Source organism: Zingiber officinale, chromosome 4B (genome assembly GCF_018446385.1).
Source record: "Zingiber officinale cultivar Zhangliang chromosome 4B, Zo_v1.1, whole genome shotgun sequence".
In the NCBI taxonomy this organism is placed as follows: Eukaryota; Viridiplantae; Streptophyta; class Magnoliopsida; order Zingiberales; family Zingiberaceae; genus Zingiber; species Zingiber officinale.
In genome coordinates, this window is record NC_055993.1 from 107,538,338 (window position 1) to 107,553,925 (window position 15,588).

The window sequence follows — 15,588 nt, forward strand, 5'->3', positions numbered from 1 at the left end:
GGTGAGAGTCAGAGAGAGGATTTCACCGTGCACTCCACTTACTCCTTGCATGTTAGTCTACCTCCTCCGTGTGTGTCTCAATCACTCCCACGAGTCTGTCTATCCGATTCAGGCCCTTCGTTTTCAGTTTAGGTCGAATCATAATTAAGTGACTCGGTCTTTATATCTGCGGGACTAACCTTAAATTCGAAATTGGGTTGATATATATACATAGCGCTCAATGCGCATCCACACCCACTCGGATACAAATATTGAGCACCGAGTCAGACACAACATCAAAACCGCATATATATCTTATTTATTTTATCGTTCCTCAGTTGGCACTTTTATGGCTGAAATATGTGTCCAGTTATTTCTAGATCGATCGCTGCCACGTTGACAATAGAGTCCGGAGAGTTCCGGCTCCATCTACTGAATTAATTAGTCCTATAAATGCATGCCCCCTTCTATCTCTGTGATAACCATCAAACAAACTCAAAGCAATCGTCTTCACTCTTCAACAAAGCAGCGAGAACTACGATTTCCATTCTACTACTTTCAATTGAGTCATGTCGATCGTGAGGCGCAGCAACATTTTCGACCCTTTCTCTCTCGACGTCTTCGATCCTTTCGAAGGCTTCCCCTTCGACGCCTTCCGCTCCCTCGCCGGGACGCGCCCAAGCTTCTTCGTGGACGAAACTTCCGCCTTCGCCAACACCCGCGTCGACTGGAAGGAGACCCCCGAGGCGCACGTGTTCAAGGCGGATCTCCCCGGCGTCAAAAAGGAGGAGGTGAAGGTGGAGGTGGAGGAAGGGCGGGTCCTCCAGATCAGCGGCGAGCGCGCCAAGGAACGAGAGGAGAAGGAGGACAAGTGGCACCGCGTGGAGCGCAGCAGCGGCAAGTTCCTGCGCCGATTCCGCCTGCCGGAGAACGCCAAGATGGACCAGGTGAAGGCGAGCATGGAGAACGGCGTGCTGACGGTGACGATCCCTAAGGTGGAGGTGAAGAAGGCGCCGGAGGTTAAGTCCGTCGAGATCTCCGGCTGAATGAAGCTTTCATTAATCATTAGACGGAAAATCGTGTCTTTATCTAAAATCTATATAAATAAATAAGAATGCACGCGCGGCTGCAGTGTGCTCAGTGTTCTTGGTTTGCATGTACGTGCGTACTCGTTGTCGTAGACTTGTGAGTGGGGTGTAAAAATGAATACATGAGAGTAATAGAGTTTGAATTTTAATAGAAATAAATATTTTAAATATATAATAAGGCGTGTGATCCTGTCCGAGCGTTGAGTCGATGGACACTGAGGACGTGACATTCTCCGCTGTTTAGGGTTTAGGGTTTAGGGTTTAGGGTTTAGAAATAAATATTTTAAATATATAATAAGGCGTGTGATCCTGTCCGAGCGTTGAGTCGATGGACACTGAGGACGTGACATTCTCCGCTGTTTTCGACTGGTGATGTGGATCTCCGGCGAACCTGCAAAGAAGTCGAGCCGGGAAAGGTTTCCCGACGACGACCCTCCGACGCTCAAGTCAGGCAGTGAAGAAGAAGAGAAACGAAGTAACGCTACTATAGCTACAGTGATGAGAATCATACCTCCGTCAAAGTCTGGGAGTCCTTATATAGGACCCCGGGGATGCATGGACACGCTTTTCGATGTGTGCACGCTTCCCCAAACATACCTCAGTAGGGTTGTGTTAGAAAAGCATGTCTGACCCCATTCCGTAATCGTCCGAGCATATCCCTGATGTGACGGTGGAAACTTCCACCGTACGATACTCTGTCCGCTCCGGCCGCCGACCATGCTGTTTGTGTTGGAGTGTATACTGAAAGCCTAAGCTTTGTAAACATTCATTATGAATAAAGAATCACATTTGGTCTAATTATCTACATTTGTTTGTAGTTGTTCATTTAATTTATATTGTAGATAACATAGTATGTGGTGTCACATACAGAAGATGATGTTATCAGTACCTTATAAATTATAAACAGTAGCTCACGACCAGAATGGAAAGGAACAAACCATTAGAAAGTCGTAGTGTAATTAGGTATTAGTTTATCTTGACTATATAATTACACTAGTACACTCAGAGTGTATTGAGTAGGACCATTTGAGGTCGTTCCTTTTATACTGACTTTATAAAGGAACAAAGACCTCAGTTATTATGGAAGTGTGTGCTCTTAATCCTAATATAATAACAAGCACATATGTTTGATATTTATTTCTTTAATTTATCAATGGGTGAGATTTAGTTCGATGAATCAATAAACTCGATAAATTGGGAAATGGTGTCACTCATAGTGTGTGTTGTTGATTATAGAAGGAAACTGTGTCCTAGTGATACTAGGTTGATAATGTTCTCAAGAGGAGCTCATAAAGATTGTCATGTTAAACCCTGCAGGTGGACTTAGTCCGACATGATAATAAGGTTGAGTGGTACTACTCTTGGACTTAGATATTAATTAAATGAGTTGTCGAACTCACTTAATTAGTGGACATTCGATATCTTAAACACGGAGACTAACACACTCATAATAAGAAGGAGCCCAAAATGTAATTTGGGATTGGTGCGGTAGTTCAATGATAGTTCTCTAGTGGAATGAATTATCATTGATAAAATTAAGTTGTGTGTTCAATGATAGGATGCTTAATTTTATCGGAAGACCAAAACCAATTCCTCCTCTCGGTCCCTATCGTAGCCTCTTATTTATAGAGTACTATACCCACATATACCCACCTTCTATACCCACCTAAGGGGGCCGGCCAAGCTAGCTTGGGAACCAAGCTAGGGCCGGCCTAGGTCGGCCCTAGCTTGAACCCAAGCTAGTAGGGCCGGCCATAATTAAATAAAAAGAAATTTAATTTTAGATTTTATTATTATGTGGAAGATATAATTTAAAGAGAATTAAAATTAAAATATCTCTCTTGTAAAAGATTTACAAAGATTAAAGAAAGAGATTAGATCTCTTTCCTTATTTGTAGATTGGAGAGTTTTTATTTTCTCTTTAAAATTATTCACATGTTAATAAAATTAAAATTATAGATATTTCCTTTTATTAACCATGAAGAGATTTTTAAAGAGAAATTTTATTTTTAAAATTTCCGAAACAAATAAGGAAAGTTTTAATTGTTGATTAAAACTTGTCCAATTTGCTTCCTCTTGATGTGGCCGACCATTAGAGTTTATTTGGGAAATTTTATTTTATTTTCTCAAATAAATCATGTCAAGAAATTAAGGAAATTTTATTGTAATTAAATTTCCTAATTTGCCTAGGCCAAGGAATATAAAAGAAGGGGTGAGGGTGCCTTCACAAGACACAACCTCTATTGTTTTCTCTCCCTTTCTCCTTGGTGTTGTGGCCGGCCATTACCCTCTCCCTCTCTTCCTCTTGTGGTGGCCGAATACTTCATCTCTCTTGGAGTTCTTGTGGTGGCCGGATACTACTTGGAGAAGAAGAAGAAGAAGGAGAGAAAGCTAGCATCTCTTGGAGCTTGGTTAGTATTTTGATTTTCTTCTTTGGTAAAGTTCTTCCTTTGTGGCGAACCTTGCTTGGAGGAGAAGAAGGTGGTTGGTGGTTTCTCATCTCGGTAGATCGTTGCCCACACAACGTCCGAGGTTAGAAGAGGAATACGGTAGAAGATCAAGAGGTTTTTCTACAAGGTATAACTAGTAATTTCTATTTCCGCATCATGCTAGTTATTTATGGAAATAATACCAAATACAAGAGGCTTACGTTCTAGAATTTCGAATATGGTTTTTCGAAGTTGTGTTCTTTTATTTCTTTCTTTTCCTTGTGATTTGATTGTTCTCTTTGGTTAACCTAAAGTTATTTTAGGAAATTAAATATTAGCTTTCTATTAAAGGTTTTGTCTAGTCGGTGGTGGTTGCTCCCATATCCAAGAAGGCCATGTGCCTCGCCACGTCGAACCTTTTATGGAAATTAATATTTAATGGAATTAATAACTTAAGGAGACTTGGGTCGAACGTGTTAAGTTCCGCAGAGATCCAAGTCAAAACCTAAAAGAACAAATAGATTAAGTTTTGGATCAAACGTGTTAAGTTCCCAGGCGATCCAAAATTTAATTTAAAAGAACACATGGTAGCTAGGAAAAGGTTCGACCTTTGTACAAAATTTTTGTACAGTGGAACCTATAGGCTTTCCGAGTAGCAACAAACAATTGGTATCGAGCTAGGGTTTTGCCTGTGTATTTGATATTTAGTTTAATTATGCACATGTCATACATAATTTAGGCGGGTTAATAGTAGGATGTGCTAACTCTATGGACGCAGGATCCAACTATTATGGCTTTTAATTAATTATTTGTGGGGTTGGACCTTTGGTCATGTCATGGGCAATTTATATGTGTGTGCATGATTGTATTAAAATACAGCAGGAGTCGATTTAGTTTTATTAGGATTTTATTTTTGATCTAGATACATGTACATTCCTTTTATGGAATATAGGATCAAAATGTAAAATTCTATTTATGTCGCGGATCGAATCTTGCAAAGCGTGGAACCTTCTAAGGACCAGAGGCGCAGCGGAACTCGGAGCAAGATGGATGCGACAGAGAGACCCGGTGGCAGTGGCCAAATATGGCAGCAGCTTCGGATGACAACACACGGAGGACAATTAAAGATAAAAGCCATAATAGTTGAAAATTAGATTTTCTATTTATTGCTTTTATATTGTGCTGTGTGTGCATGTTAGTTTACAAGTTTAGTAGGCTAGCATAGTTAAAATTCCTCATTTATAAATAACTAAGTGGGAGAGGGATTTTTAAGTAAATCCCATGGTCTCCATTACTGGTTTGTAAGTGATGCAAACAAGCTTGCGCGTTGGCTCTGAGTGCCTTCCTCCATAGCGGATGAGCTTGTTTGCGGATCACTAGAACAGACTTCCATTTTTGGATGACTATAGGAAGTTAATTAAGAGCGTGTGATCTTCCCCAACGGAAGGGGCATAATCTTATTAATGGACTTAGTGTCAAGTAATGGTGAACACTTAGACACATCTGATAGTATCCTCCCCAACGGAGTCACTGCTATTATTTGTGTGACCAAATAATACCAACTATTAATTTTATTTGTCAAAAAGTTAGGTTGACAAGATAATAAAATTAATGGGTTAAAACCCTCCTTTTACAAATGTTGAATTTGTATACGTCCACACTAACGTGGCATACAAAATTCACGGTGTTATGAGGTGTTGGTTAATTTAAAATAGTATTGTTTGAGGAATCAATATTATTCTAAATTTAGAGTTCTGACCAAAAGTTATTTGTGATTCTTAGGATGACTTTCAACCCACTGTCCATCATACTTCAACAAAATAGACTTACTGGACCAAATTACATAGATTGGAAAAGAAACCTGGATATTGTTCTTACTGCTGAAAGCTATAAATTTGTACTGACTGAGCATTGCCCTGATGCACCCACTGGTGAATCTACCCAAGAGGAGATTGAATATCATAGGAAATGGGTAAAAGCAGATGAGATGGCGCGGTGTTACATTTTGGCTTCAATGTCAAATGTATTGCAACATCAGCATAAAGATTTACCAACAACTTATGATATTATGAACAATCTCAAGGAACTCTTTGGTCATCAGGATAGGGCTTCTAGACAAGAAGCTATGAGAAAGATAATGACAGCCACCATGCAAGAGGGTACTCCTGTAAGGGATCATATCCTAAACATGATGGCTTATCTGAACGAAATACAGATCCTTGGAGGAGAAATTGATTGGGAAACCCAGATCGATATGATCCTCCAAACGCTACCTAGAAGTTTTGAGCAGTTCACCTGAACTATAATATGAATAAAAGGATTTATTCATTAGGGGAACTCTTGACGGAACTTCAAGCGCAGAAGGGTTATTTCGTCACAATGCTCAAATTCACTATGTTGAAAATGGTTCTACTTCTAAACCAAAAGGAAAGAAGAAGAAGAAACAAGTTGGTTCAGCAAAGAAAGTGAATAAATCTCAGACTACAGGATCTGCAAGCAGGCAGGACATTGGAAGGCGGACTGTCCTCGTAAGAACCAAAACAAAGGTATATCTCATACTCTAGTTGTTGAAACATGTTTAGCGGTGTTATCTACCAGCACCTGGTGTGTAGATACGGGAGCCACTGATCATGTCTGCAATTCCTTGCAAGGGTTCCAGGAAACCCGACGACTATCTGAAGGGGAGATTACCGTCTACATGGGCAATGCTACTAAGGTGGCAGCTGTTGCAGTGGGAGACGTCTACTTGTCTTTTAGTAGAAATAGAAATTTGATTTTAAGAAATTGTCTTTATGTACCCAGTTTTAGAAAGAATTTAATTTCAGTTTCTAAACTGTTTTTAGATGGATATTCAGTTTCTTTCAGTAACGATGTAGTTATTAAAAGAAATAAAGTGATTATCTGTTCTGGTGCATTAGTTGGCAATTTGTATATTTTAAATCCAATTTCTTCCACAAAGCAAAACATGGAAATTTATAACTCATCTTCTAATTCTAATAAGAGAAAAGAACCTTCAGAAATGAACCAAGCATATCTTTGGCATCTAAGACTTGGTCATATTAATTTAAGTAGGATTCAGAGGCTTATAGCCGATGGACTTTTGAGTTCATTAGAGTTGGAAAATTTTCCAACTTGTGAATCTTGCTTAGAAGGTAAAATGACCAAGAGAACGTTCAAGGCCAAGGGGTATAGAGCCAAAGAAGTGTTAGAGTTGGTTCACTCTGATTTGTGTGGTCCTATGTCTGTCCAGGCAAGAGGAGGTTTTGAATATTTTGTCTCTTTCATAGACGATTATTCAAGATATAGATACATTTACCTAATGCGAAGTCCGAGTGCTTTGATAAGTTCAAAGAATACAAGGTGATGTGGAGAAACGACTAGGTAAAGTATCAAGACACTACTGATCCGATCGTGGTGGCGAATACCTCTTAGGAGAGTTTAGGAATTACTTATCGGAGGCCGGGATTCAATCCCAATTGTGTGCAACCCAACAGAATGGTGTGGCAGAGCGAAGGAATATGACTCTTATGGAGATGGTTAGATCAATGATGAGTTATTGAGAATTACCAAATTCGTTTTGGGGATATGCTCTGGAAAAAGTATACGTTTTGAACTTAGTACCTTCTAAATCGGTTTCTTCTACTCCCATAGAATTGTGGAATGGCGAAAACCCACTAAGACATATTCGGATATGGGGTAGTCCACACATGTGTGAAACCAGATCTTGATAAGTTAGAATCTCGTGAAGTTCGCGTGTTTGTAGGATATCCCAAAGGAATGAAAGGTGGTTTATTTTATAGTCCTAAAGACGGAAGGTCATTGTTAGCACCAATGCCCGCTTTTAGAAGAAGACTATATAATGGATCACAAGCCCAAGAGTAAAGTTGTTCTAGAAGAACTTAGAGAGGACATGTCTACTTCAATACCAACAAGACAAGATGAAGTACCACAAGAGACGCAACACGTGTCACACATGATACACAACCACGCATGCCTCGTCGTAGTGGGAGGGTTGTAATGCACTGAAAGATTCATGTTTTGGGAGAGTCTTGGACTTGATCCGGGTAAACATGAACCCGATCCCCGGTCATATGAAGCACTCCAAGATATAGATGCATCTTGGCAAAAGGCAATGAATTCAAATAGAGTCCATGTACTCTAATAAGGTGTGGGAGCTTGTAGAACCACCGATGATGTAAAAGCCGTTGGATGCAAGTGGATCTACAAAGGAAAAGAGGGATCAGGAAGGTAGAAACCTTCAAAGCTAGGCTTGTTGCGAAAGGGTACACTCGTAAAGAGGGAATCGATTATGAGGAAACCTTTTCACCGGTAGCCATGCTTAAGTCTATCCGGATACTCTTATCCATTGCTGCTCATATGGATTATGAGATTTGGCAAATGGATGTCAAGACAGCTTTCCTTAATGGAAGTCTTGAAGAGAACATCCATATGAAGCAACCAGAAGGGTTCATTGAAAAAGGCAAAGAGCATCTAGTATGCAAGCTCAATCGGTCCATTTATGGATGAAGCAAGCTTCAAGGTCTTGGAACATCCGGTTTAATGAAGTAATCCATCATATGGATTTATTCTAAGTCCGGATGAGTCTTGTGTATATAAGAAGTGTAACGGAAACGTGGTGGTATTTCTTGTACTATACGTAGATGATATTTTGTTAATTGGCAACAATGTCAAGGTATTATCAGACGTAAGGGTATGGTTGTCCAAACAATTTGATATGAAGGACTTAGGAGAATGTGCACACATTCTTGGGATCAAAGTTATAAGGGATCGCAAGAAAAGAATGTTGTGTCTATCCCAAGCTACATATATAGATACAATCCTTGCTCGTTTTAGCATGCAAGACTCCAAGAAAGGTTTCTTACCTTTTAGACATGGAGTAGCTCTACCTAAAGAGATGCCTCCAAAGACATCCAAAGAGATAGCGGCCATGCAAGCGGTTCTGCTTCGGTGTAGGAAGCCTAATGTATGCAATGTTATGACGAGACCGATATCCGTTTTCTTGTAGGCATAGTCGACATCGAGTAACCTGACAAGGACATTGGATGCGGTAAAGCATATATTAAAGTACCCGAGAAGGACTAGGGATTATATGCTAGTTTACCAAGCAGATGATTTGCTCCCTGTGGGTTACACGGATTCAGATTTTCAATCGATAGGGACAATAGTAAGTCTACATCGGGCTATGTGTTTACTTTAGGAGGTGGAGCCATTTCATGGAGGAGTGTTAGCAGAAATGTTTTCGGACTCAACCATGGAAGTCGAGTATGTAGCGACCTCTGAGGCAACTAAAGCGTATGGCTTAGGAACTTTCTAATGGACTTAGATGGGATTCTGGTTTGCCCAAGATCATCACAATTTATTGTGATAATAGTGGTGCATTGCAAACTCGAAGGAACCACGAGCTCATAAGGCAGTAAACATATAGAGCGCAAGTACCACCGATACGAGATATCGTGAAGCGAGGAGAAGTTGTCATCGCCAAGATTGCATCAGGATAACTGGCGATCCTTTCACTAAGGCCCTTCGGAAAGCTTTCGATCGGCATGTGGAGGAATGGGAATCGGATGTATGGAAGATATGATGACTTAGTCATTAGTATAAGTGGGAGATTGTTGAGTGTATACTGAAAGCCTAAGCTTTGTAAACATTCATTATGAATAAAGAATCACATTTGGTCTAATTATCTACATTTGTTTGTAGTTGTTCATTTAATTTCTATTGTAGATAACATAGTATGTGGTGTCACATACAGAAGATGATGTTATCGATACCTTATAAATTATAAGTAGCTCACGACCAGAATGGAAAGGAACAAACCATTAGAAAGTCGTAGTGTAATTAGGTATTAGTTTATCTTGACTATATAATTACACTAGTACACTCAGAGTGTATTGAGTAGGACCATTTGAGGTCGTTCCTTTTATACTGACTTTATAAAGGAACAAAGACCTCAGTTATTATGGAAGTGTGTGCTCTTAATCCTAATATAATAACAAGCACATATGTTTGATATTTATTTCTTTAATTTATCAATGGGTGAGATTTAGTTCGATGAATCAATAAACCCGATAAATTGGGAAATGGTATCACTTATAGTGTGTGTTGTTGATTATAGAAGGAAACTGTGTCCTAGTGATACTAGGTTGATAATGTTCTCAAGAGGAGCTCATAAAGATTGTCATGTTAAACCCTGCAGGTGGACTTAGTCCGACATGATAATAAGGTTGAGTGGTACTACTCTTGGACTTAGATATTAATTAAATGAGTTGTCAGTAACTCACTTAATTAGTGGACATTCGATATCTTAAACACAGGGAGACTAACACACTCATAATAAGAAGGAGTCCAAAAATGTAATTTGGGATTGGTGCGGTAGTTCAATGATAGTTCTCTAGTGGAATGAATTATCATTGATAAAATTAAGTTGTGTGTTCGAACATGGGATGCTTAATTTTATCGGAAGACCAAAACCAATTCCTCCTCTCGGTCCCTATCGTAGCCTCTTATTTATAGAGTACTATACCCACATATACCCACCTTCTATACCCACCTAAAGGGGCCGGCCAAGCTAGCTTGGGAACCAAGCTAGGGCCGGCCTAAGTAAGGTGGTCGGCCCTAGCTTGAACCCAAGCTAGTAGGGCCGGCCATAATTAAATAAAAAGAAATTTAATTTTAGATTTTATTATTATGTGGAAGATATAATTTAAAGAGAATTAAAATTAAAATATCTCTCTTGTAAAAGATTTACAAAGATTAAAGAAAGAGATTAGATCTCTTTCCTTATTTGTAGATTGGAGAGTTTTTATTTTCTCTTTAAAATTATTCACATGTTAATAAAATTAAAATTATAGATATTTCCTTTTATTAACCATGAAGAGATTTTAAAGAGAAATTTTATTTTTAAAATTTCCGGAAACAAATAAGGAAAGTTTTAATTGTTGATTAAAACTTGTCCAATTTGCTTCCTCTTGATGTGGCCGGCCATTAGAGTTTATTTGGGAAATTTTATTTTATTTTTCTCAAATAAATCATGTCAAGGAAATTAAGGAAATTTTATTGTAATTAAATTTCCTAATTTGCCTAGGCCAAGGAATATAAAAGAAGGGGTGAGGGTGCCTTCACAAGAGACAACCTCTATTGTTTTCTCTCCCTTTCTCCTTGGTGTTGTGGCCGGCCATTACCCTCTCCCTCTCTTCCTCTTGTGGTGGGCGAATACTTCATCTCTCTTGGAGTTCTTGTGGTGGCCGGATACTACTTGGAGAAGAAGAAGAAGAAGGAGAGAAAGCTAGCATCTCTTGGAGCTTGGTTAGTATTTTGATTTTCTTCTTTGGTAAAGTTCTTCCTTTGTGGCCGAACCTTGCTTGGAGGAGAAGAAGGTGGTTGGTGGTTTCTCATCTCGGTAGATCGTTGCCCACACAACGTCCGAGGTTAGAAGAGGAATACGGTAGAAGATCAAGAGGTTTTTCTACAAGGTATAACTAGTAATTTCTATTTCCGCATCATGCTAGTTATTTATGGAAATAATACCAAATACAAGAGGCTTACGTTCTAGAATTTCGAATATGTTTTTTCGAAGTTGTGTTCTTTTGTTTTTTCTTTTCCTTGTGATTTGATTGTTCTCTTTGGTTAACCTAAAGTTATTTTAGGAAATTAAATATTAGCTTTCTATTAAAGGTTTTGTCTAGTCGGTGGTGGTTGCTCCCATATCCAAGAAGGCCATGTGCCTCGCCACGTCAGTACTGGGAACCTTTTATGGAAATTAATATTTAATGGAATTAATAACTTAAGGAGACTTGGGTCGAACGTGTTAAGTTCCGCAGAGATCCAAGTCAAAACCTAAAAGAACAAATAGATTAAGTTTTGGATCAAATGTGTTAAGTTCATGAGCGATCCAAAATTTAATTTAAAAGAACACATGGTAGCTAGGAAAGGTTCAGTCCTTTGTACAAAATTTTTATACAATGGAACCTATAGGCTTTCCGAGTAGCAACAAACAATTGGTATCGAGCTAGGGTTTTGCCTCGTGTATTTGATATTTAGTTTAATTATGCACATGTCATACATAATTTAGGCGGTTAATAGTAGGATGTGCTAACTCTATGGATCGCAGGATCCAACTATTATGGCTTTTAATTAATTATGTGTGTGATTGGACCCTTGACATGTCAAGGGCAATTTATATGTGTGCATGATTGTATTAAAATACAGGAGGGGATTTAGTTTTATTAGGATTTTATTTTTGATCTAGATACATGTACATTCCTTTTATGGAATATAGGATCAAAATGTAAAATTCTATTTATGTCATGGATCGAATCTTGCAAGGCGTGGAACCTTCTAAGGACCAGAGGCGCAGCGGAAGATGGATGCGACAGCTAGACCCGGTGGCGGTGGCCAAATATGGCAGCAGCTTTGGATGACAACACACGGAGGACAATTAAAGATAAAAGCCATAATAGTTGAAAATTAGATTTTCTATTTATTGCTTTTATATTGTGTGCATGTTAGTTTACAAGTTTAGTAGGCTAGCATAGTTAAAATTCCTCATTTATAAATAACTAAGTGGGAGAGGGATTTTAAGTAAATCCCATGGTCTCCATTCTTGGTTTGTAAGTGATGCAAACAAGCTTGCGCGTTGAGTGCCTTCCTCCATAACGGATGAGCTTGTTTGCGGATCACTAGAACAGACTTCCATTTTTGGATGACTATAGGAAGTTAATTAAGAGCGTGTGATCTTCCCCAACGGAAGGGGCATAATCTTATTAATGGACTTAGTGTCAAGTAATGGTGAACACTTAGACACATCTGATAGTATCCTCCCCAACGGAGTCACTGCTATTATTTGTGTGACCAAATAATACCAACTATTAATTTTATTTGTCAAAAAGTTAGGTTGACAAGATAATAAAATTAATAGGTTAAAACCCTCCTTTTACAAATGTTGAAATTGTATACGTCCACACTAACGTGGCATACAAAATTCACGGTGTTATGAGGTGTTGGTTAATTTAAAATAGTATTGTTTGAGGAATCAATATTATTCTAAATTTAGAGTTCTGACCAAAAGTTATTTGTGATTCTTAGGATGACTTTCAACCCAATTTCCATCATACTTCAACAAAATAGACTTACTGGACCAAATTACATAGATTGGAAAAGAAACACGGATATTGTTCTTACTGCTGAAAGCTATAAATTTGTACTGGGCATTGCCCTGATGCACCTATCGGTGAATCTACCCAAGAGGAGATTGAATATCATAGGAAATGGGTAAAAGCGGATGAGATGGCGCGGTGTTACATTTGGCTTCAATGTCAAATGTATTGCAACATCAAGATTTCAACAGCTTATGATATTATGAACAATCTCAAGGAACTCTTTGGTCATCGTGATAGGGCTTCTAGACAAGAAGCTATGAGAAAGATAATGACAGCCACCATGCAGAGGGTACTCGTAAGGGATCATATCCTAAACATGATGGCTTATCCGAACGAAACAGATCCTTGGAGGAGAAATTGATTGGGAAACCCGATCGATATGATCCTCCAAACGCTACCTAGAAGTTTTGAGTCATGCTTGAACTATAATATGAATAAAAGGATTTATTCATTAGGGGAACTACTGACAGAACTTCGAAGGGTTATTTCGTCACAATGCTCAAATTCACTATCTTTGAAATGGTTCTACTTCTAAACCAAAAGGAAAGAAGAAGAAGAAACAAGTCGGTTCAGAAAGAAAGTGAATAAATCTCGAGTACGGGATTTAAAGCTGGAATGAAGAAGCCAAGGGCAAGTGCTTCATCTGCAAGCAGTCAGGGAATGCGGACTGTCCTCGTAAGAACCAAAACAAAGGTATATCTCATACTCTAGTTGTTGAAACATGTTTAGCGGTGTTATCTACCAAAGACTGGTGTGTAGATATCGGAGCCACCGATCATGTCTGCAATTCCTTGCAAGGGTTCCAGAAACCCGACGACTATCTGAAGGGAAGATTACACTCATACATGGGCAATGCTACTAAGGTGGCAGTTGGGAGACGCCTACTTGTCTTTTAGTAGAAATAGAAATTTGATTTTAAGAAATTGTCTTTATGTACCCGTTTTAGAAAGAATTTAATTTCAGTTTAAACTGCTTTTAGATGGATATTCAGTTTCTTTCAATATGATGTAGTTATTAAAAGAAATAAAGTGATTATCTGCTCGTGCATTAGTTGGCAATTTGTATATTTTAAATCCAATTTCTTCCACAAAGCAAAACATGGAAATTTATAACTCATCTTCTAATTCTAATAAGAGAAAAGAACCTTCGAAATGAACCAAGCATATCTTTGGCATCTAAGACTTGGTCATATTAATTTAAGTAGAATTCAGAGGCTTATAGCCGATGGACTTTGAGTTCATTAGAGTTGGAAAATTTTCCAACTTGTGAATCTTGCTTAGAAGGTAAAATGACCAAGAGGCCGTTCAAGGCCAAGGGTATAGAGCCAAAGAAGTGTTAGAGTTGGTTCACTCGATTTGTGTGGTCCTATGTCCGTCCGTGCAAGAGGAGGTTTTGAATATTTTGTCTCTTTCATGGGCGATTATTCAAGATATGGATACATTTACCTAATGCGCCAGAAGTCCGAGTGCTTTGATAAGTTCAAAGAATACAAGGTCGATGTGGAGAAACGACTAGGTAAAAGTATCAAGACACTACGATCGATCGTGGTGGCGAATACCTCTTAGAGAGTTTAGGAATTACTTATCGAAGGTCGGGATTCAATCCACTGCTGGAACACCCCAACAGAATGGTGTAGCGAACGAAGGAATAGGACTCTTATGGAGATGGTTAGATCAATGATGAGTTATTCGAATTACCAAATTCATTTTGGGGATATGCTCGGGAAACAGAAGATACGTTTTGAACTTAGTACCTTCTAAATCGGTTTCTTCTACTCCCATAGAATTGTGGAATGGGCGAAAACCCGTCTAAGACATATTCGGATATGGGGTAGTCCAGCATATGTTGAAACCAGATCTTGATAAGTTAGAATCTCGTACTGAAGTTCGCGTGTTTGTAGGATATCCCAAAGGAATGAAAGGTGGTTTATTTTATAGTCCTAAAGACCGTAAGGTCATTGTTAGCACCAATGCCCGCTTTTTAAGAAGACTATATAATGGATTACAAGCCCAGAGTAAAGTTGTTCTAGAAGAACTTAGAGAGGACATGTCTACTTCAGCAACAAGACAAGATGAAGTACCACAAGAGACGCAACACGTGTCACACATGATACACAACCACGCATGCCTCGTCGTAGTGGGAGGGTTGTAATGCACTGAAAGATTCATGTTTTGGGAGAGTCTTGGACTTGATCCGAAACATGAACACGATCCCCGGTCATATGAAGCACTCCAAGATATAGATGGCAGATCTTGGCAAAAGGCAATGAATTCGAAATAGAGTCCATGTACTCTAATAAGGTCTGGGAGCTTGTAGAACCACCGATGATGTAAAAGCCGTTGGATGCAAGTGGATCTACAAAAGGAAAAGAGGGATGATGGAAGGTAGAAACCTTCAAAGCTAGGCTTGTTGCGAAAGGGTACACTCGAAAGAGGGAATTTATGAGGAAACCTTTTCACCAGGTAGCCATGCTTAAGTCTATCCGGATACTCTTATCCATTCTTTGCTCATATGGATTATGAGATTTGGCAAATGGATGTCAAGACAGCTTTCCTTAATGGAAGTCTTGAAGAGAACATCCATATGAAGCAACGGTTTATTGAAAAAGGCAAAGAGCATCTAGTATGCAAGCTCAATCGGTCCATTTATGGACTGAAGCAAGCTTCAAGGTCTTGGAACATCCGGTTTAATGAAGTAATCCAGTCATATGGATTTATTCAAAGTCCGGATGAGTCTTGTGTATATAAGAAGTGTAACGGAAACGTGGTGGTATTTCTTGTACTATACGTAGATGATATTTTGTTAATTGGCAACAATGTCAAGGTATTATCAGACGTAAGGGTATGGTTGTCCAAACAATTTGATATGAAGGACTTAGGAGAATGTGCACATTCTTGGGATCAAAGTTATAAG

The 15,588-nt window shown here is 38.9% G+C and overlaps 1 protein-coding gene across 1 annotated transcript; it reads left to right on the forward strand.

Moving 5' to 3' along the window:
• Window positions 1–479: 479 nt before the first annotated feature.
• On the forward strand, window positions 480–1,135 carry LOC121977810 (16.9 kDa class I heat shock protein 2-like). Its single transcript, XM_042530231.1, has one exon. The coding sequence runs from the start codon at window positions 549–551 to the stop codon at window positions 1,023–1,025; it is 477 nt and encodes a 158-aa protein (XP_042386165.1). The 5' UTR covers window positions 480–548; the 3' UTR covers window positions 1,026–1,135.
• The last annotated feature ends 14,453 nt before the right edge of the window (window positions 1,136–15,588 follow it).